This window comes from Sinocyclocheilus rhinocerous, unplaced genomic scaffold, assembly GCF_001515625.1.
Source record: "Sinocyclocheilus rhinocerous isolate Xijiao unplaced genomic scaffold, SAMN03320098_v1.1 scaffold781, whole genome shotgun sequence".
NCBI classification, from domain to species: domain Eukaryota; kingdom Metazoa; phylum Chordata; class Actinopteri; order Cypriniformes; family Cyprinidae; genus Sinocyclocheilus; species Sinocyclocheilus rhinocerous.
Genome location: NW_015658395.1, coordinates 202,588 through 224,669, shown reverse-complemented (window position 1 = coordinate 224,669; position 22,082 = coordinate 202,588). Strand labels below are relative to the sequence as shown.

The window sequence follows — 22,082 nt, the reverse complement described above, 5'->3', positions numbered from 1 at the left end:
TGTTTCACGCCTTCAAAGCTCTCAGGAAATGTCGAATTAAATCGACAAATCACAATGCAGCAGCCACCATTTCAACATCAGCTTTATAAAATCCATCACTTACCCTTATCTTGCTCACTTTCTTTCCTATTTTTCCTCGTCTCTGCAGCAGATTGAAAGTGCCGCGCTGCTTTGACACGAGGGGGAGGCGGGGCCTTGCGTAATTTACGGGGGCCCTACGCAACTTGCGTAGTGAGCGTATAAGGCCGATCGGCTCTGATAATAACACAGATGTTGTTGTGTGGATGCTGTGTCTCATTTGGCAGGCGTGATGGATGGTGCTCATTATGTCCATGATTGTCAGCAGTCCTCTTTAACCTGTTTTTAGCAAAGCTTCATAGATCAGCAATGGATACGTTTGAGTATGTGCACTCATCAAGTTTTATAGACACAACAGCAGAGTTGATTCTCTACACAAAATAAAATAATATATGAAGAGTTCAGATGCAAAAGCCTCTAAGTGCTGTTTTAAATTTTCTTCTAAAATGAGCATTTTTATCAAGCTCCTATGTTTATGTTCAGTTATTTCACTTTAATGGCAATGAAAATAACCTATTCATTGCCATTAAAGTGAAAATACTGAACCTACACATAGGAGCCTGAGAAAAATGCTCATTTTAGAAGAAAATTTAAAACTTTTGCATCTGAACTCTTCAAATATATTTTAAATCCTGCCATTCATTTAAATGTTCAAAATAATCCAAGCTGTATTTTAACTTTGTAGTTGTACTTAGCATCAATGTATCTATAATGTTTAATACTGCCATTCTCATTATTAAAAAACAAAACACTGTTTTGCCTTTAAAGGGGTCATATGATGCGATTTCTCTTTGGAGTGTTACAAGCTCTTGGTGCATAAAGAAGATCTGTAAAGTTGCAAACACTAAAGTCTCAAAACCAAAGAGATATTCTTTATAAAAGTTAAGAGTTAACCACGCCTACCTAAAACGGCTCGTTCTAACACGCCCCCACATAAAATCGACGCGTTTCAAAAAGGCGGGGCATAGAGGAGAAACAATAATGTACAGTATGTGGAAAATAATGTGTTTTTTGAACTTTAAACCGCATAAACACATTTCATTACACCAAATACACAAAATAATGTTCTTTTTAGCAGCATCATATGACCCCTTTAAACAGTATCAATGTACAGTAGTTAGCTACTTTTTGTTACTACTTCGTAGTGTAGCAAAATACTGTTTCAACAGTAGCTTGACCTAAATGAAGCTAAAGTACATTACAGTTTCACAATAGCTTCTCCAACACTGAATTATATGGAACAACATAAGAGTGAGTAAACGATACCGAATGAACTATCCCTTTAAGAGATTTACGACATGCTTAACAGTAGGTGAATATTAAATTTTAATGGTTACAAGCCACTCTTGGCCACCTGAATCTCACTCTGGGGGATGTGTGGTCATAAACCCCTGCTGTAAAGAATTCTCAGTGACAGCACTGAAAGCACATGTGGGGTTTGGTGAGAGAGCGCGGCCCGGCACACACTGGGTCAGCACTACAGGAGCACCATTCACCTCCATCAAATACAGGGGCATACGCTCCTCTCTGGTGAGATCCAGTGTAGCGAGGTGATGAGTGATGGGGAATGGACCGGCCCATCTGTGGGGGAGATCAAATTAGACAGCGTGTGGCCTGTCCTCTCAGACATTCACTATTCATCAGCTCACCTCCTCCAGGGTGGCGCTGTGCCAAACCACCAACCCGCTGCCATCTCTCCATCTTCCCCAGCAGGACCTTCACCCCCACCCTCATTCCCCCCTTCACTCCTCCATCTGTGTTTTAACACATTCATGCTATCTAAAAGCCGTCAACAGATGACGTGCATACAGAGAGAGATATTACGGAAAATTGCAGGCCTATTATTAAAAAAATAAAAAAATAACTTTGTGTGTGTGTGTTTAAAGTCTCATATACTCACGAGGGTTGCATTTATTTGATCATACATACAATAAAAACAGTAACTTCCATAAATTTTAAAACAGTAATACTATGGAACATTAAATAAATAAAAAAAGTTTTCTATTTTAATTTGTTTTAATATTGTGTGCTGATATTTAAAAATGTAATATTTTAATATTTTTGAGGAAACTGTGACTAATTTTTTTCTTTGATTCTTTGATTAACAGAAAATTCAAAAGAAAAAATATGTATTTGAAATAGAAATCATAAATTACTTCACTGTCAGTTTTGATGAATTTAATGCATTCTTGCTGAATAAAAGCAATACTATCTTAAAAAAAAAGCTTCTGAACAATTCAAAAGATAATTGTACTGAATATAGTGCTGTCAAATGAATAATCACATCCAAAATAAAAGTTTGTGTTTACATAATATACAGTGCCATGAAAAGGTTTTTGCACCCTTCCTGTTTTTTTAATTTTTTGCATATTTGTCACACTTAAAAGATTCAGATCATCAAACCAATTTTAATATTACGCAAAGATAATGCAAGTAAATACAAAATTCAGTTTTTAAATGATAATTTCATTTATTAAGGGAAAAAAGCTGTCCAAACCTACCTGGCCCTACTTTTTTCACGTAGTGCCAGGCAGGTTTGGACAGCTTTTTTCCCTTAATAAATGAAATCATAATTTCAAAACTGCAGTTTGTATTTTCTCAGGTTATCTTTGTGTAATATTAAAATTTGTTTGATGATCTGAATCTTTTAAGTGTGACAAATATGCAAACAATTAAAAAAACAGGAAGGGGGCAAAAAACGTTTTCACACCACTGTATGTATGTGTACTGTGTATATTTATTATGTGTATATAAATACACACACATACAGTATATATTTTGAAAATATTTACATGTATATATTTATATTAACATAATTTACATTATATATAAATACATTTAATATATAAACATAACATATTTTTTATTAAATACATACATACATCTGTGTGTACTTATATATACATAATAAATATACACAGTACACACACATATATTATGTAAACAAAAACTTTTATTTTGGATGTGATTAATCATGATTAATCATTTGACAGTACTAATATATATATACACACACATATATCACCCCGAAAATTTTTATATTAACTGATAATCTTTTCATCATAATCTTTTCAGTTACTTTTTACAATCTGCATTGTAAAAAGCGCTATATAAATAACAGTAACTTGACTTGACTTGACTTAACAAACTGCATCTTTAGATGCATCAGATCAAGTATGGACGTCACATACAGTATATGCTTCATATTAGAAATAATATAAATGTCATGATCCAAGTACCAAAGCAGAATGGATGCTGCACTTACACTATACATGGCGGGATTCCTTCTCCTTGAGGATAACACGGTTCACTCTCCTCCAGCTCAGGACACTCGGCTCCTCCACCCACCGGGAACTGTTTCACCTGACGTGTGCGTGTCCGCTGTCCCTTACGCCCATTCAGATCATAGCACTCCTTTGAGCAGGCAGACCAGTCCGACCACTCGGTCACTTCACAGTCCTTTGGGATGACACACGCTTGATATGTCACAGGAAGAGTCTGCTGGTTACACTGGCTGTAGGGACACAGAATAAAGTCTGTTATGGATCAATTAATCCAACATTTATTATAACTAAGCTGCAGAAACATCTTGCTTGCACTTTTGTGACATCGGAATGAACATCAACATTGTTATTTCTAAATACCACAAGAAAGGGATGCTATTACTTGTAAATTATCTTCAGTAATAGTAATGTTAGAAAAGAAAGAGAAATTATCATCTCAAGCCTGACCAAGCTGTTTTCAACCAATCCCATCCAATTACTGTATATCATTTTGTATATATGCAATAATAAAGATAACCATCTTAATGCTGCTTACACTCTGACTTTGCATCTCACCAGTTTTTTTAATTTCTATCTCACTGCAGTCACTACAGATTGTGATTCAATTTAGATATGTATCAAATTATGACTTTCATGAATTTTAATTAAGAGGCATCAAACGACAGCTTGGCTTTGGGGGTTGTTATGATTGAGACTGTGGTCCTCACTAGAGCTCCTACATGACATGTGAGCAAGATTTAATTTGTCTTAATCAGTCAGATGAGGCTTGGTTGGTTCACAGATCACGTCGTTGGTGTCAAAGGCTGTTGAATTAAATCCAGGCAGAGGCCATTCCTGTGCATATATCTGTGTGTGACTTAACTACACGTTTAAGAATCTATTGCAAGGTTTATATTTATTTAAGTGCCACTGCAGCGTGTTTATTCAACGTAGGGCACGTTTGTGCCACATTAAAACATAAATGAAAATTCATCTTTAAATATTAAAAATGCAAATAAACAAATGTTTTTTTTTTTTACACATCACACATTTTACACATACTGTATTATGACTGTCCCTCAATTGTGATGTAATTTCCAATACAATCAAAAACAATTAATATGTTTTTAATCCAAAGTTGCATTGGTCATATCCAATCAAGTTTGCTTTCAATTTCTCCAAAACGTGTGACATTTTATTTAAATGTTTAAATGTCATTTACACCACCGTCACTTCCACCTCAGACTGGCATTAAAGGGACAATTCACCCCAAAATGAAAATTACCCCATGATTCACTCACCCTGAAGCCATCCTAGATGTGTATGACTTTCTTCTTTCAGACGAATACATTCAGAGTTATATTAAAATATTTCCTCTCTCTTCCATGCTTTATAATGGCAGTGAATGGGGGTCGAGATTTCAAAGCCCAAAAAAGTGCGTCCATCCATTATAAAATTTAGGGGGTTAATAAATGTCTTTTGAAGTGAAGCGATGTGTTTGTGTAAGAAAAATATCCATATTTAAAACTTTATAAACCGAAATCTCTAGCTTCCGGTAACTGTCGTATATGTGTTCATATAACATTCCAGTGGATGATGTAGGACATAGGTATAGCATAAGCCTTGGTGAGAATATGCTAGTCTCGCGAGAACCAAGTTTGGTTTACAGCTAAGGAAAACCACTCTCCTCTTGGCTTATATGGAAATCTTCCAACATTTTCCTTTACAAATCCTCGTTTTGTACTTCTTTTTTGTGACTGCGTTTTTTTTTTTTTTTGCTCTCTCCTCTGTGCATCTGCATTCACTGTGTGGAGTATTTTATAATGGATGGATGCACTTTTTTGGGCTTCAAAATCTCGACCACCATTCACTGCCATTATAAAACTTGGAAGAGCCAGAACATTTCTAGTGTAACTCCAATTGTAATCGTCTGAAAGAATAAAGTCATAAACACATAGCATGGCTTGAGGATGAGTAAATCATGGGGTAATTTTCATTTTTGGGTGAACTATCCCTTTAAAGCCAATACATAATTTGAGATGTTTGGAAATTACACTGTGCCCATAAAGAAAAAATTTTCCAGAGCACAAGTTAAAAGCATAATCAAGTAACTATTAATTTGGTTTGACTGGCATTTACTGCACTGCGAGGTCTGATTTTGATGCTTTCTTGTTTCTGACCTTGCCATTCCATACATTTGATTCAGGGCAGGGTGCTGCATTAACACAGTCATCAGAATCAGCTAAGCCTCTTTAGGGATTTCAGCCATCTGTGAAGTCAATGAGTAGCTCTAATGTACTGATCTGCCTGGGACAGTGCACATCTCTCTCCATCTTCCTGTGCTAATCCCATATAACAACAAATACAGGCAGATATGACACGTCCCCATTCTGGCTCTAGAAGGGGAACCTACGGTGAACATGACAGACATTTTTTTTGCTTCTGAAAGCCTCTTCACAAAAACACAATCAAAGTGGGTGTTGATGGGTCTTGTTGCTTGCTGAAATTCACTCTGAAAGTTGCTCGTAGTGATATTCCCATTTCACTTGACAATACCTCTTCAACTAAAGCAGATTAAAAGTTCCATCATGTGAGACAGAATGAGGACATGCGTTGGAGATATGCGAGCATAACATGCTTTTCGAATCAAATGTGTTAATGAAACTTCAATGAAAGACACTCTTAATGACAGGCTGAGCAAACATGTAATGGAAAACCACTTGGCGATAAAAGGCCATATTATCGGACGGCTGCATAAAACTACTTACTGGTATAGCTGAAAATTGATAGGAAAATGATGAGGGACATTTCTGAAGGAAGATGACCATTAAATATTTGGGTTAGAATGACGCAATTACATTCTGGGCAGGCAGTTACTAATAGGTGATGGAATGATGGGAAGGCAATGGGCTTGGGTCATAATATTGATATGAGAGCATGGCTCCATAAATGAGATTTCTCTCTCTAGTCAGTCTATTACTGACAGACTCTCAGAAACTTCCTCGAGGGAAACGCCACTGCAAGAACTGTTTAAAATGTCAGTTATTATAACACAGGGACCAGATTAAATGAGCATTGCAGTTCGGATTGTTAACATGCAGTGCAGTCTACAAAGAACATGCATAAATAGATAAAAACTAAGAATACATTTGAAAACATGCCTCAAGTTAATATTAATAGCCCTCAGGATCTATAAGCTACTACATGTTTTTCTGTGAAGCACCTTGTTAACTTTGCTAAAGCTGTAATGTGGAGAATAAAATATCAACAAACAACTTGAATGCATAAGTTAGACATTAAGTAAACATGTGCGGTGGCGTCTTGTGGTTTGAATGAAGTCTGTTTTTTGTCTTGTGTGTGTGTGTGTGTGTGTGTGTGTGTGTGTGAGTGAGTGAGAAAGAGCATATTGCACTGAAGGACAGCTTATGTCATGGAGTATATTTGCTGGTAAAAGCAGACTTGTCATATTCCTGTGGTCTAACACAGACATTACTGTTGCCTCTCTGCTCTCTTATACTTTCTCTCATACACAGGAACAGAAGACTGACCAGCTTTCACACTGCAAGGAGAGAACAGCAGAAACATTGGAGGAGGGAAGGAGGCAGTATTGACATATGATGACTAAGTTGATAAGGTCAATAAAGTCTGTATTTATGTTCTCCCGTAAACTGCCCATGAAATGGCTCAATGATCTCAGTTCTCTTTCCTGTGTTGACATCTTTCTGTTAGGGTTGGTTACAAATATTGATTTTGTGATTAATTACCACACTCATCTCGCAGTAGTGTGGACAGCTCTGTTAATTTTAATAATTGACTTATTTTTAATAGATATACACTACTGTTCAAAAGTTTGGGGTCAGTAAGATTTTTATTTTGGAGAGAAATATCCATTCAGCAAAAAATACTTTTTATTCAGCAAAAACACATTAAATTCTATCATTAATTTATAATGTAAATTATAATTTCTACTTCAAATAAATGCTGTTTTTTAAAACTCTTCTAAGAATCCTGTTTTAAACATTAATAATAATAATAATAATAAAATTCTTGAGCACCAAATCAGCATATTAGAATGATTTCTGAAGGATCATGTGACACTGAAGACTGGCGTAATGGTTGCTGAAATTTCAGCTTTGCCATCACATGAATGAATTATACATTAAACTAGAATTGTTTTAAAATGGTTTTAATATTTCACAATATTACAGTTTTCACTGTATTTTTTTTTAATCAAATAAATGCAGCCTGTGTGAAAAAGAGACTTATTTTAAAAACAATAATAAATCTTAATCACCTCAAACTTTCAAATGGTAGTATATACATTTTTCATATTTTAAAAAAGACAAATTTTATTATCATTATTTTGAAAGAAAGTTTTTTTTTTTTTTTATGAAGATTTTTGTAATTTATTAAATTAAAAAAGTCCTTGCATATCTTACAACATTAGCTGACTACTGAATCAGAATTGAATAAAATGTAAATGTTTTCAGAGCTGGAGAATTGGAATTGAATTGGAAAAGCTGTATCATTACCAAGCCTTAGATCCAAATATCTAACTGGCATTGATAGAAGAAAAAAAAAAACACTCTAGATAAACTGTTGATTGCAATAGCTTCTACTACATTCAAAAAATATATTAACAAACCCAAGCAAATCACTGTTTTACACACAGAAAGATGCCTCTGAAGAATAACAATTTCATAACCAAATCATGCATGAAAGATAAAGAAGAAGAGGCTGACCTGAGCGCCGCTGTGCTTCCGCTTCGGTGAACACACGTCACCTCCCGGGTCTGGTAGCCCACCTGCAGGTCCCAGAACTTCAACCCCTGGCGGTTCTGACGATTCCTCGTCCTCTTCTTTTTGATGAGTTCTTGGGTCTCAGGGTCCCTCATCCTTCCCTTCACCCTGACCCTATCCTTCACACGTTCTCCTTTGTTTTCCTTCACCTCCTTTTTCTCTTTGTTCTTGCGACGCTTGCCCTGGCGTTCTTGCCTGGCCTGCCGATCTCGCTTTGCTTTCCGTTCAGGTTTGGGCTCTCTGGCTTCTCGGGTCTGTCGTATAGGTGAAGCCATGCAGGGGCCCCAAGGTCCCACCCTCAGGCTGTGCAGGCTCTCCTCACCCTCGCAGGGGCCCGGCTGGCAGGTGTGGAACTCTGTGAGGTTGGGGCAAGCCGAACCGCCAAAAAGGGGCGGGGCTAGAACCCATCGCAAGCGGTTCTGCAGACCCATCCCACAACTCTTAGAGCAGGACGTCCATGGGGAGAATTCGGACACTACGCAGTCACGTGGGCACGGGATAAGGCAGGCCTGCTCTAACCGTGGCTTGGGCTCAAAGTACTCACAGATGGCATCTTCTGCGGGAACGCCATCCGATTTGTGCACGCAGCCCACTTCCCGCGTCTGGATGCCCTCTTCGCCCCGAGTGCACACCGCTGGCCTTGGCACGCCCACACTGCGCATAGACACCGGCACGCACTGGTTCCAGGCCCCTAGCTGCCAGTCGTACAGCTCTTTGTGCCAATCGCACACCCGGAAGCAGCTCTGTTGGTTGCTGGGTCGCTCCGACTGCTGGCAGTTGGTGTGTAACGTGGTCCAGCCCTCGGAATGGGCACACCATACCGCTCGGCTTTGACTTCCCCCCGGACCGCACTCGCTACCCATGCACCTACCCCATGGCCCTAAAAGAGAGACGGAGACAAAAGAGACAACTTTACAATTCAGTAAAAGCCTCATGAACAGATGTCAGTCTTGATTTGCGCTCATGCTCAATATCCTGATCGCATCCGGTTTCACTTCCTGTACAGGTCATAATTAATGTCTGCTGCCTACATGCACTTAAGACTTTAAATAGAGTTAAAAACAGGACATGAGCAGCCAGGAGGAGTCAAATACCCATTGTCTCAATCAATATTCCTGTATTCCCAGGGACTCCATAATTCAAAACACTCTAGGGAGGTGTGGTAGTGAAGACAAGCTGATTTTACTGATGGATTTCACAGCGTACCAGAGACATCTTTGTGGAGAGGGTCACAGAGTACAGGGAGAAGAAAGAAAGAGGCCGTCATGTTGTTTTAAAAATTGGTGCTTCCCACACATGCTGGTTTTGACATGACAAAAAGGCAAAAGCTCATGAATATTAATTCGATTAAGCTGAAATTCTATTTAATGATGTTTCATTAAATATTGCTATGTTCATAAAAATAAAAATACTTAATAAAATAAATAAATAAATAATTTAACATTAAAAACAAGAATACATAAATGTGATGTATTGATCAGGATATCTGTTCTCTTAAATGAGTATCAAAACAAATCAAAACAAATTTAAACAATACACTGTCTTAAAGGTACAATATTAGTACCTAGAGAAGTAATACAGTTACAAATTACAAAAAGTGCCACAAAAATGATCCATTCCCAGAAAGGCCAAAACTAATTACAATTATATTTTCAATAGAACATTGAGTTTTACACAGTTACTTGAGGGACCAATTCAAACGCTCAAGTGCATATGAAATTGTGACATATTTAATTTAATAACTTACTACATAAAATCTGACTACTTCCAACATCTGCCACTGCCAGTCCCTGAGACTTTGTTGAGTAGCAGCTCACTATTAATAGGATAGTTAATCTACAAATTAACATTCTGTCATTATTTACTCACCCTCAAGTTGTTCCAAATCTGTATGATTTACTTTCTTCCGTAGAACACAAAAGAAGATATTTCTGAAACATGTTTTAACTGTTTTGTCCATACAATGAAAGTCAGTGGGGTCCAGTGTAGTTTTGGACAAAGAAAGGAGTAAGAAGAAAGAAAGTCAAAGAGATTTTGAATGAGATGAGGGTGAGTAAAAAATGACAGAATTTTCACTTCTGGGCGATCTATCCTTTATGAATCATTGGTCTAATAGTAATATTTTTGTTTTGTTTCATGAGGATGGGTTATTCTAAGCTAAAGTAACACCCTTAAACCCCATTCCCTCTGCATCTTCCAATTTTTCAGTCTCTACAGAGCACTAGAGACGTAAGCACACAGTCTAAAGCAATAAATCAAAGCCAGCTGATGAACTGAAATTCAGTTTGACTATTTACTGAGGTCATGAAGGAAAAAAGCATTTTATACCAAGTGATGAAGTGTTATATTGCATCTCTATTCTCATATTTCTCATTCTCATGATATTCCATAACCATCACCTGAGGTCATTTCATTTGATTGCGAAGCACGGCAGAGATCTTCTCGAAAGAATCTTCTCTCTCTGACTATAGTGGTTCGTTGTGCGCTCTGGTACCTGTTTTATAAAGTGCCTGGGCCAAGGGGTGATTTATTTCATAGAAATTAAGGCCATTTGAAGACCTACTTTATGACTCCACTCGATAAGGACAAGACAGGCTGATGGAAATGTCAACGGAAGAAGCAGCGGGCTAAATTAGCATACAGCTGCAACCACAAGGACCAGGTCAATACAGATCGATACCAACCACAAGAAACTGCTTTGGATACAACAGACAGAGCCACCACAAACCGAATGACCTCAAACACCAGAAAATGATATTCATATGCTCCATGCACTCACATGTAGTCTTTTTCCCAATACAACATTCTGATTTAATAAAAAAACTAGCGGCAAGTAATTTCCGACTTATTCCACAAGCGGTTTATCACATGGTTAGCCACTGTAAACTCCAACTTTCTGGGGAAATCAAGAACAATTAGATTTTGAGAGCAAGAGGAAGATTAAAATTCCACACAGGTGAACATGTCTGCATTACACAGTCAAAACATAACCTTGTGGGTTAAGTACAAGTTCAACTCAATCAATAGCATTTGTGGTACTGTTAAATACCCCAAAAAATAATTTCCACACTTCCCTCCTTTTCTTAAAAAAACATAAATCTGAGTTACAGTGAAGGACTTACAATGCAAAGGAGCCTGTTCAAAAAAGTAAATACTCATTGTTTCAATAGTAGAGTCATAAGACAAACTATATGTGTTATCATTATTTTAGTGTAAGAAAAAAAAACAGTTTTTAGAACTAAAAAAGTTCTATACGATTTTACAACTCTGTTGCCATGACATTGATACACTCTAAAACAAGACTGTAAAATTATAGTATCAACAGTTATACAGCTCAGATATAATTTTCATATAAAAATTATTATTTTAAAAGTTATTTTATTAAAATATAATCTTCATAGTTCTGCTTTTAAATCCTCCAAAACTTTGCCCCTCTTCACTTCTATTATAAGTGCCTCATTGTAGCTCAGATTTTTTTTTTTAACAAGAAATGACTTGAAATTCTTCCTCTTCTTATTTTACATTAAGCCACAAAGACTGTTGTATTGACTCTGAAATATTCTTTAACTAGAGCTCTATCTCACAAACAACTGCATGTGTTTGTAGAGGAAGCATAATGGAGCTCCCCAGAGAGAGCCAGCAAGAGCTTCTTCATTCATAACGCCTGCAGCTGCAGGTGCTCAGAATAATTTATGAGCATGTCACAGGGTGATGTGGTCATCTACAGGCCAGGGGACACCAGGGAGACGACAGCACAACACTATGCAGGACTGGGCGGCACATCACAGGAGCACGATAGAGTCATGCCCGCAAATTTTAGAAAGGACGGAAGAGATGAAAAGAGATGGAAAAGGCAGGAATGTGGGAATGAGAAAGGGAAAGAAGATGGCAGAAAACGGATAAAAGAAGGAGAAGGAGAAGTAGAGCGGTTTATGGTAGATAAGACTTCTTTGCTTATAGGCTGTTGCTCCAGCTGTTAGATCTACAGCCGCAGGGCATCAGTAAAAGAGCTAATCAATTTCCCTGTCTGCTCATCTACCTGTCACTCACTGATTTTTATTATCTCTTATCACACAAACATGGCCCAAATATACACACATATGGCACACGAACTGGCCGTTAACAGATGTAAACATTGTTTTCACTTAAATGTAACTCAATTTTTGAAAATTAATTAAGCAATTTCAAGACTTGCGAGCTAGAAAATTGTTGTTTTGAATATTGATTGCTACAGATAATTACAGCCATGCTGATATCCAGACCAACAGAGCAATTGGGAGTATGACGTTGCTTTTTTACAATTCAAAGAAAGCCAATGAATGCAGAATTAATTGACTGATTAATCTGTGTATTGAATGAATAGGCTTCATTAATATTTTCATTGTTCTTGAATGAATCTGTTTTTGACCTACTCGAGTGAGTCAGTAATTCAGTAATTCACTCAGAAAGAAATGTTTCATTCTTGTATGAATCTGTGTTTTTGATCGAATCAGTTAAATGAATGATTCAGTGATTCACTCATAAAGACATGTTTTGTTCCTGAATCAATCAGTATTTTTGAACAAATCAGTTGAGTAATGATTTAATGACTCACTCATAAAGACGTGTTTTGTTCCTGAATGAATCAGTTTGAGACAAATAAGTTGAAAGAATGATTCAGTGACTTTCTGATGAAAAACTGTAGACATGACTGGTGTACTGATATATATATATATATATATATATATATATATTTTAAACTTTTTTTCTGGATCAAATAAATGCAGCCTTAAACAATTTTACTGACCCTGTTGTAGGTTTTTATATTAAAGTGTATTCTTATTATATGTTTTTATAGTATTTATAGTATATTTATAGTATTAGTTTGCTCTGATATCGAGATGGAGCAGCATTTACTACACAGAGCCGTAGTTCACTGACAAGCTATGCAAAATCGCTTTCATAATCGCAGATGATATAATCGCACGATTATGAAATCAAAGAAACCGTTCTGCAATTATGAAAGCTGTTTGTGTAGCTTGTCAGTGAACTACAGCTCTGTGTAGTAAATGCTGCTCGATTTGAAAGCACATGAAAATACCACATTTAATAACATGTTTTTACGCCAAACTCACTTCATAACATCAGTCGAGTGTTTGAAATAAATCCTTCTGTGAGATGATCAGAATAAGGCACGCAACATATTTAATAGTATTCTAAGCAGTGATAAAGGCTATTAGCATTCGATTAGCATTGCATTATTATATGCTTTATTATAATAAAAATTATAATAAGACAAACTCAGATAAACCATATATTGCCTTAGTCGTGTGTTTATTAGTCACGTTGAATTAATCAAAGCAGTTAAATCTTCTGTTTATTCCTCAACCGTTATAAGCATTTTCTGGGTTTCTTTTGCGAGGCGTATTTGCAGTTTCAGCACGAGAGCGCCCTCTGGCCTTCGGATGGAGATTTACTGCTGATCACAGAACCGTGCTTCACTGAAAGATACACATGACAATCACAGCCTCTGTCGAATCGCGATTTATCGCCTTTGCGATTTAATTTCGATTAATCGTGCACCCCTATTGGTAGCTGAAAACAGGATGGATAATGCCGCATCAACCAGTCATCAAAAAATAAAACCTGATCTTTGTTGTTTTTTTTTATAATGATGGAATGACTGTACATCAATTGCAAAACAGTTATGGAACTCTTGATATAATAAATCAAAGGAAGCTTTTTCAAAGCAATTACATTTAGCACAAATATTCTCCCATGAGTACAAGAAATCCATTATACAATTAATTTAGTTTTTCATTTTTAATCAAACACAAATTCTCAAAGGCCTTCATTAGTTCAGTGAAGAGATGCAAGTGATTGTTGAAGGTTATGAGACGTGTTTTTCACAGATATGATTATGTACAGTAGTCAGCTTTAACTGTCTGAGGATGAGAAGACTGAGAAGAATAGAAAAAAGAGAGATGGAGGGAGGGCAACTGCTCGTATGTAAAATAATTTCTCTTTTGCATCCTCTCCCCATCCCCAATTTGGTACTTCCTGTGGTGCCAGGTGGGCCAGCTAAACCTGGCATTTACCAGGGAAATGTAAAACAGCGTGAAATGTTGCTCCATACTGGCTTGGCTGGATACAGAGGCTTTAGAAAATGGGAGCATGCTGGGCAGACGCTCGGCATTCATGCGCTCCAGACACTCACATGATGAAGAACTAGGAAAAGCCCAGGAAAAGGTCACACATTTCAACCACTGACTATTGTTTAGATCGGCACGATTACAAATGTTATTCCATTAAATTGCATGATATTTGCTGTCAAAGGGGGAAAAAATATATAATTCTCTGCAGTCTTTTATCAGACTCAGTCAGCGGTGAGAATCACTGTCGAATGAGGACAGTCTGGTTTTATCTATTACCCACAGAGAAATATTGAAGTTGTGCTGATAACTAATAATATCATGAACAGCTCACACTCTCAACTACACATTTAATATGAAGGCATCTGCTACACCCGAGACAACCATATAGGAGTCCTAAAATATTTTATCCCTTTTTCTTATTCACGTCGACTCTCTTTTTGATCACAGTAGACACACTAAGCCTTTTCCAAAGCTTGCTGCTGAGTCAACAAATCCCTTTACACAGACTTCTGGATTTGCCTGTATTCCTTTTCCTGGTTGAATGATAGTTGGTTATAGAGCATTTTTTATGTTGTAGATTGATACAACGTCAGTCACAAGGATGTCACTGATTTTTGCTAACAATGTGATGCTAAAGTAAGTAGAAGAAGTAGAAGAAGAGTAATATTCTCAAACTCACATTGCTCTCCTTCAAGGATATATTGTGTCACAGGGTGACCCAGAGGAAAATTTGTATTGCTCAGAAGTTGCTCTTTGTTATCTCAGGAGACTTATTAGAGTTCTCACTGTTGTATAGGTCTTGTATAGGTCTCAGTTTTGTCCCACATTTATCCTAAAATTCCTTAGGAAAAAAAAAATTATTTTACAGATAGTAAGGGTATAGAGCTATAAAACATGTGGTAACTAACTTTATTCAAAAATATATACCATCTGACTACATTAAGTTGCACCATGAAAAAAAAAACATTTGATTTCTAGCATTATCTTGGCAAATCTGAGCACAGAGAGAGACTTTGTTGACATCTCTTCTGAAAATCTAGATTAATAGAATATTTTTCTAAAGAGGAAGTCCAAAAATTTGGATGACTCAAGCAAAAATCCAAATCATTACTGTATGAGGGACATATCTCTTCTGTGATTTTTCTTTCCTACAGGGACGTTCATAGACTCCTCCATCTTCAGCTGTCGAAATCAAAATTCTCAGGGTTTGATTAATCATGAAATGCCATATAACCACTGCAACCCTGCTGCTTTATCTGTCTGCTTTTATCTGTTCACCTATTCCGAAACAAAATGCTTTACAACCAACCCCAAAAAGCTCAAATATGACAAAACATTTACTTTATGAAAAGGCATATTCATTCAATAAATGATGCAAGCTCTTAAGTGTTTGTGTATCTGTAGCTGTCCTGTTCAAGGACGTTCCTGTCAAAATGAGTAACTGTTCTCAGTTCAGACCGCACTGAGCTCGGTCAAGCTCTCCCACACTTTGGAGAGGGAAAAGGGTTTAAAGGTAAAAAGCTGAACTATTCATTTTGATAGTAATGCCGGTTCTGTAATCAGCAGGAAATCATCATCAGCTGCTTTCAGACGGAGCAGAATTTACTACACAGAGTCGTAGAAAGAGTTCATCTGAAAGCATGTGAAAATACCACATTTAATAACATGTTTTTACGCCAAACTCACTTCATAACATCAGTCGAGTGTTTGAAATAAATCCTTCTGTGAGATGATGTGGCTTCTTATACAGAATAAGGCACGCAACATATTTAATAGTATTCTAAGCAGTGATAAAGGCTATTAGCATTCGATTAGCATTGCATTATTATATGCTTTATTATAATAAAAATTATAATAAGACAAACTCAGATAAACCATATATTGCCTTAGTCGTGTGTTTATTAGTCACGTTGAATTAATCAAAGCAGTTAAATTTTCTGTTTATTCAGCAACTGCTATAGGCATTTCCTGGGTTTCTTCTGCGAGACGTATTTGGAGTTTCCGCGCGAGAGCGCCCTCTGGCCTTCGGATGGAGATTTACTGCTGATCACAGAACCGTGCTTCACTGAAAGATACACATGACAATCACAGCCTCTGTCGAATCGCGATTTATCGCCTTTGCGATTTAATTTCGATTAATCGTGCACCCCTATTGGTAGCTGAAAACAGGATGGATAATGCCGCATCAACCAGTCATCAAAAAATAAAACCTGATCTTTGTTGTTTTTTTTTATAATGATGGAATGACTGTACATCAGTTGCAAAACAGTTATGGAACTCTTGATATAATAAATCAAAGGAAGCTTTTTCAAAGCAATTACATTTAGCTCAAATATTCTCCCATGAGTACAAGAAATCCATTATACAATTAATTTAGTTTTTCATTTTTAATCAAACACAAATTCTCAAAGGCCTTCATTAGTTCAGTGAAGAGATGCAAGTGATTGTTGAAGGTTATGAGACGTGTTTTTCACAGATATGTTTAGGTAAAGTAGTCAGCTTTAACTGTCTGAGGATGAGAAGACTGAGAAGAATAGAAAAAAGAGAGATGGAGGGAGGGCAACTGCTCGTATGTAAAATAATTTCTCTTTTGCATCCTCTCCCCATCCCCAATTTGGTACTTCCTGTGGTGCCAGGTGGGCCAGCTAAACCTGGCATTTACCAGGGAAATGTAAAACAGCGTGAAATGTTGCTCCATACTGGCTTGGCTGGATACAGAGGCTTTAGAAAATGGGAGCATGCTGGGCAGACGCTCGGCATTCATGCGCTCCAGACACTCACATGATGAAGAACTAGGAAAAGCCCAGGAAAAGGTCACACATTTCAACCACTGACTATTGTTTAGATCGGCACGATTACAAATGTTATTCCATTAAATTGCATGATATTTGCTGTCAAAGGGGGAAAAAATATATAATTCTCTGCAGTCTTTTATCAGACTCAGTCAGCGGTGAGAATCACTGTCGAATGAGGACAGTCTGGTTTTATCTATTACCCACAGAGAAATATTGAAGTTGTGCTGATAACTAATAATATCATGAACAGCTCACACTCTCAACTACACATTTAATATGAAGGCATCTGCTACACCCGAGACAACCATATAGGAGTCCTAAAATATTTTATCCCTTTTTCTTATTCACGTCGACTCTCTTTTTGATCACAGTAGACACACTAAGCCTTTTCCAAAGCTTGCTGCTGAGTCAACAAATCCCTTTACACAGACTTCTGGATTTGCCTGTATTCCTTTTCCTGGTTGAATGATAGTTGGTTATAGAGCATTTTTTATGTTGTAGATTGATACAACGTCAGTCACAAGGATGTCACTGATTTTTGCTAACAATGTGATGCTAAAGTAAGTAGAAGAAGTAGAAGAAGAGTAATATTCTCAAACTCACATTGCTCTCCTTCAAGGATATATTGTGTCACAGGGTGACCCAGAGGAAAATTTGTATTGCTCAGAAGTTGCTCTTTGTTATCTCAGGAGACTTATTAGAGTTCTCACTGTTGTATAGGTCTTGTATAGGTCTCAGTTTTGTCCCACATTTATCCTAAAATTCCTTAGGAAAAAAAAAATTATTTTACAGATAGTAAGGGTATAGAGCTATAAAACATGTGGTAACTAACTTTATTCAAAAATATATACCATCTGACTACATTAAGTTGCACCATGAAAAAAAAAACATTTGATTTCTAGCATTATCTTGGCAAATCTGAGCACAGAGAGAGACTTTGTTGACATCTCTTCTGAAAATCTAGATTAATAGAATATTTTTCTAAAGAGGAAGTCCAAAAATTTGGATGACTCAAGCAAAAATCCAAATCATTACTGTATGAGGGACATATCTCTTCTGTGATTTTTCTTTCCTACAGGGACGTTCATAGACTCCTCCATCTTCAGCTGTCGAAATCAAAATTCTCAGGGTTTGATTAATCATGAAATGCCATATAACCACTGCAACCCTGCTGCTTTATCTGTCTGCTTTTATCTGTTCACCTATTCCGAAACAAAATGCTTTACAACCAACCCCAAAAAGCTCAAATATGACAAAACATTTACTTTATGAAAAGGCATATTCATTCAATAAATGATGCAAGCTCTTAAGTGTTTGTGTATCTGTAGCTGTCCTGTTCGAGGACGTTCCTGTCAAAATGAGTAACTGTTCTCAGTTCAGACCGCACTGAGCTCGGTCAAGCTCTCCCACACTTTGGAGAGGGAAAAGGGTTTAAAGGTAAAAAGCTGAACTATTGATAAAACTAAATCTTGAATTTAAGCTAGTCTCCTTCATGGAAAATAAGAGAGAAGAGGTGAGATGTATGGATGATGTCTATTTAAAAACCCTTATTCTGAGGCTATTTGTTCAGTTTAAAGTAAGAGAAGCGATACTAGGAATCTAAAATGACTCATGTATCTTTCATAAAAGTTCACTGAGCGGTAGGTGCTTTGCTATTAGTAAGAGACATTACACGCTTCATTTAGGATGTTGTGAAACATTGCTTAGAGCCTGTGCAAGCCCATGAATGCATGCCAAATGGTTGTGAATACGCTCTTTTAAGCATCATCAACTGCACTGTGGGGAAGGGGTGAAAATGACTTTGAAGCATCTTATAATAATTTTTAAGGCCATTGCTGTTTATAATTTGGCTTTAGATGTTTTAAAAGATTGAATCTAACACATATAACAATGTGTGACAAATCCTACTAAATACATTAATGGTGGTTGACAAAAGATGTTATGACTTTCTTCCCGTGAAACACAAAAGGAGAATTTTTGATGAATGTTCATGCTGCTCATTTTCATGCAATTATAACAAATGGGAAATGATGCTTTCAAACTTCAAACATGACAAGCTCAGCATTACAGTAAATCATTTGTGTTTCAGCTTATTCAGGATTGAAACGACATAAGTGATAGATGTCCGAGTGAACTGTCCCTTTAAACCAGACTTTGAGCTGTGCTGTTGTTTCTTTGAACCCAGTGAGAGGTTTCTGGAGAGGCAAACAGGTCTACCTGAGTGGCTCCGATACATCTCCAAACCAGTTGGCCGTCTGGGGATGGAGTCGGCATTCTCCCGGGAGCGCAGCTCGGGACAGTTTCGTCGGTCATCCGACGTGACGTCGAGAGTGACCGACTGAAAGGGAACTACATCCACATGCACACACACACATACAGTACACTCTTAACTCACCAAAACATCTTTTCGCTCTGTTCTAAGGGTCAGTAATAACAGGCCAACTCGAAAAAGCTGAATCATCATTAGTAAATGGGTTTGAGCTTCACAATATCAAGAACATGTACTCCCATAAATCATTGGAATCAGCTAGAAAAAAATACAATAGCTGAATGTTGTGTGTGTGTGTGTGTGTGTCTTAAGGGTTGCATGAGTGAATCTGAGCAGTGTATTTGGCCACTGGAATATATGCCCACTTCACTCAGAGAGCAAGAGGCATGATGGGATTCCTACCCCCTGCTGAATGCCATCTAACACACAGACGGCCACACATTTATCACTCACCACTGAGCATGTGTGTGTATGCAAGTGTATGTAAGTGGCAAGGAAAGATTGTGTCCATATAACCTCACACAGAGAGGATGTACCTGCTTGAGCGGTCAGTGAATGGCTACCTTTCACATCATGACATGTTACATGAAGAATAGAGGTGCATTAAATAAAGTTCTGTAGTCTCAGAAATTCAGATGATAGAGCCCTTAAAAATCGAAAATTCTAAAAACAGAAGTCGAACAGTTATATTGGTCTTCCCACAGTTAAAAATACTGATTTAGCGATTACATGAGAGATTACACATTTTTAAGTTATACTGTATTTCAACATACCCTCTGAAGTTCAATCATTTTTGTGTGCTATAACTAATAGTAAAGAGGAAGAGATTCAATAACACAGCAATCTGTCATGCAACATTAAAGACAAAAGTCAAAACAAATTTCACAATAAAATTGACAATTTGAAAGAAAAGAAACTATCAAAAACGGCAAAGCATGAAACAATCACATAACTGCTTTCTGGTTTAAAGAACTTATGACTTGAACTGTTTGGTATATATGGTATACAACTATATTATAAAACTTCTTCACATTAAAAACAAAATATCAAAGCATGTGGCATGTGCATACACGTCATGTAAATGACACGTTTATACATATTTTACTTCATTGTACATCTAGGTCCCAATGTTTAGTGAATGTATGAAGTCAGTTCACACAGGATCATTATGGACATGATCCATTAACATCTGACAACAAGAAAGTGTTCCAAGTTTTCTCTTCTGAACAGTGTATCTGTATTGGTTTATCATTATAATAAAAAAAAGGCCTTGCTATGTTTTGCTATGAAAGTTTGCTGACACCTCTTGGTCTCATATTTTATAATTTAATGATATTCAGCCATTGTAAAGAGTGGCTTAAGTATCTAAATATTTTATGAGGCCACTTTGGAATAAGTGTAAATTATAACCTCCACCAAACACGCTCATAAACAGATGCAAACAAGAGTCTCAGAGCTCTCAATAGAAATCCCTAGCCATATCAGCTGAGTTACACTTTGTTATTCAACAATAACACACAGCCTCAGGAGATCTGTGTTTTTACTGTGAAACGAGTCCTGTCTCTCTCCAGCCATGAGTCAGCCAGAGGCAGCTGAGACGCACTGACACCAGATCAGTCCGGCCCGGGTGGAGGTCTGTGCCCGTCGGCTGTAGGGAACTGGCCACATCCTCCCTTTGTTCCTAACAGAACAGTAGCATTCTGTATTGTGAACTCACAAGCACCTAAAGCTGGACGGGTGTGACGACGTGCCTGCTCAGAGCTTCAGCTGCCCACACACAAAAATACAGCATGGTACAAAGGATCCTTTTTGGCTCTTCTATCCAAACACACCCACAGACAAACTCAAAGCTGCAAAACATCAATGTATTTATCAGTATGTTTTTGTTGTCGTTTTCTGTATAGCATATAAATAGCCCTAACAAGATAGATGAAGTTCATTTTTAGAGGCCACTGGCTAACTGATTAATTTTTATGTCATTTAAAGAAATAAATATCAACATTTAGCAAAAAGCCTGTTTCAAAAGCCTGTTTCTTCCTTAGTTGAGTTAAAAAAATAAGTCACAATGAGAAACTTTCATATAATAATGACTCATCACAATGAAGAGAAACTTTCACATAAAAAATGACTTAACATCTCACAATAACTTTTATGCAATGATGGCTTAACGTTTCATAATAATAAACTTTTACATACAGTAGAAACTTAAAATCTTATAATAAACTTTCACATAATGACTTAACATCTCATGATAATGAGAAACTTTAATGTAATAATGACTTACTGTAACACCTCATGATATTGAGAAACTTTCTGATAATAATAAGCTCTCTTAATGATAAACTTGGTCATTATGATAAAGTTTCTCATTATTATGTGATAGTAATAATTATTAGATTTTTTGTCATCCGCCTGAACGTCTTCCACGTACCACAGTCAGCGGAAGTGAGAAAAAAGTGTTTATTACGTTTGAAATATGGCTATATATCTTACAAACATGCATGGATTCGGTACAGGAGGCCTTTATTCACCCCCCGGAGCCGTGTGAGGGACGTTTTATTACGGATGCGCGCACTTTATTTCACGTCTTCTGAACTGATGACAACAAACAGCAGCTTACCCCCATTGAAAGGCTTGGAGGGGCCAGGACAATTTTTAATATAACTCCGATTTGATTCGTCTGAAAGAAGAAAGTCACATGCACCTAGTATGCTTTGAGGGTGAGTAAAACACAGGCTAATTTT

The 22,082-nt window shown here is 37.0% G+C and overlaps 1 protein-coding gene across 1 annotated transcript in view; it reads right to left on the bottom strand.

The window, feature by feature from the left end:
* thsd7aa (thrombospondin, type I, domain containing 7Aa) overlaps positions 1 to 22,082 on the bottom strand; it is a 121,812-nt gene that overhangs the window by 64,104 nt on the left and 35,626 nt on the right. Inside the window, exons 2-3 of the mRNA XM_016530399.1 lie at positions 8,084 to 9,020; positions 3,344 to 3,592 (exon numbers count right to left, since the gene is read on the bottom strand). Coding sequence (XP_016385885.1) covers positions 3,344 to 3,592; positions 8,084 to 9,020 — 1,186 coding nt within the window. The remainder of the gene's footprint in view (positions 1 to 3,343; positions 3,593 to 8,083; positions 9,021 to 22,082) is intronic.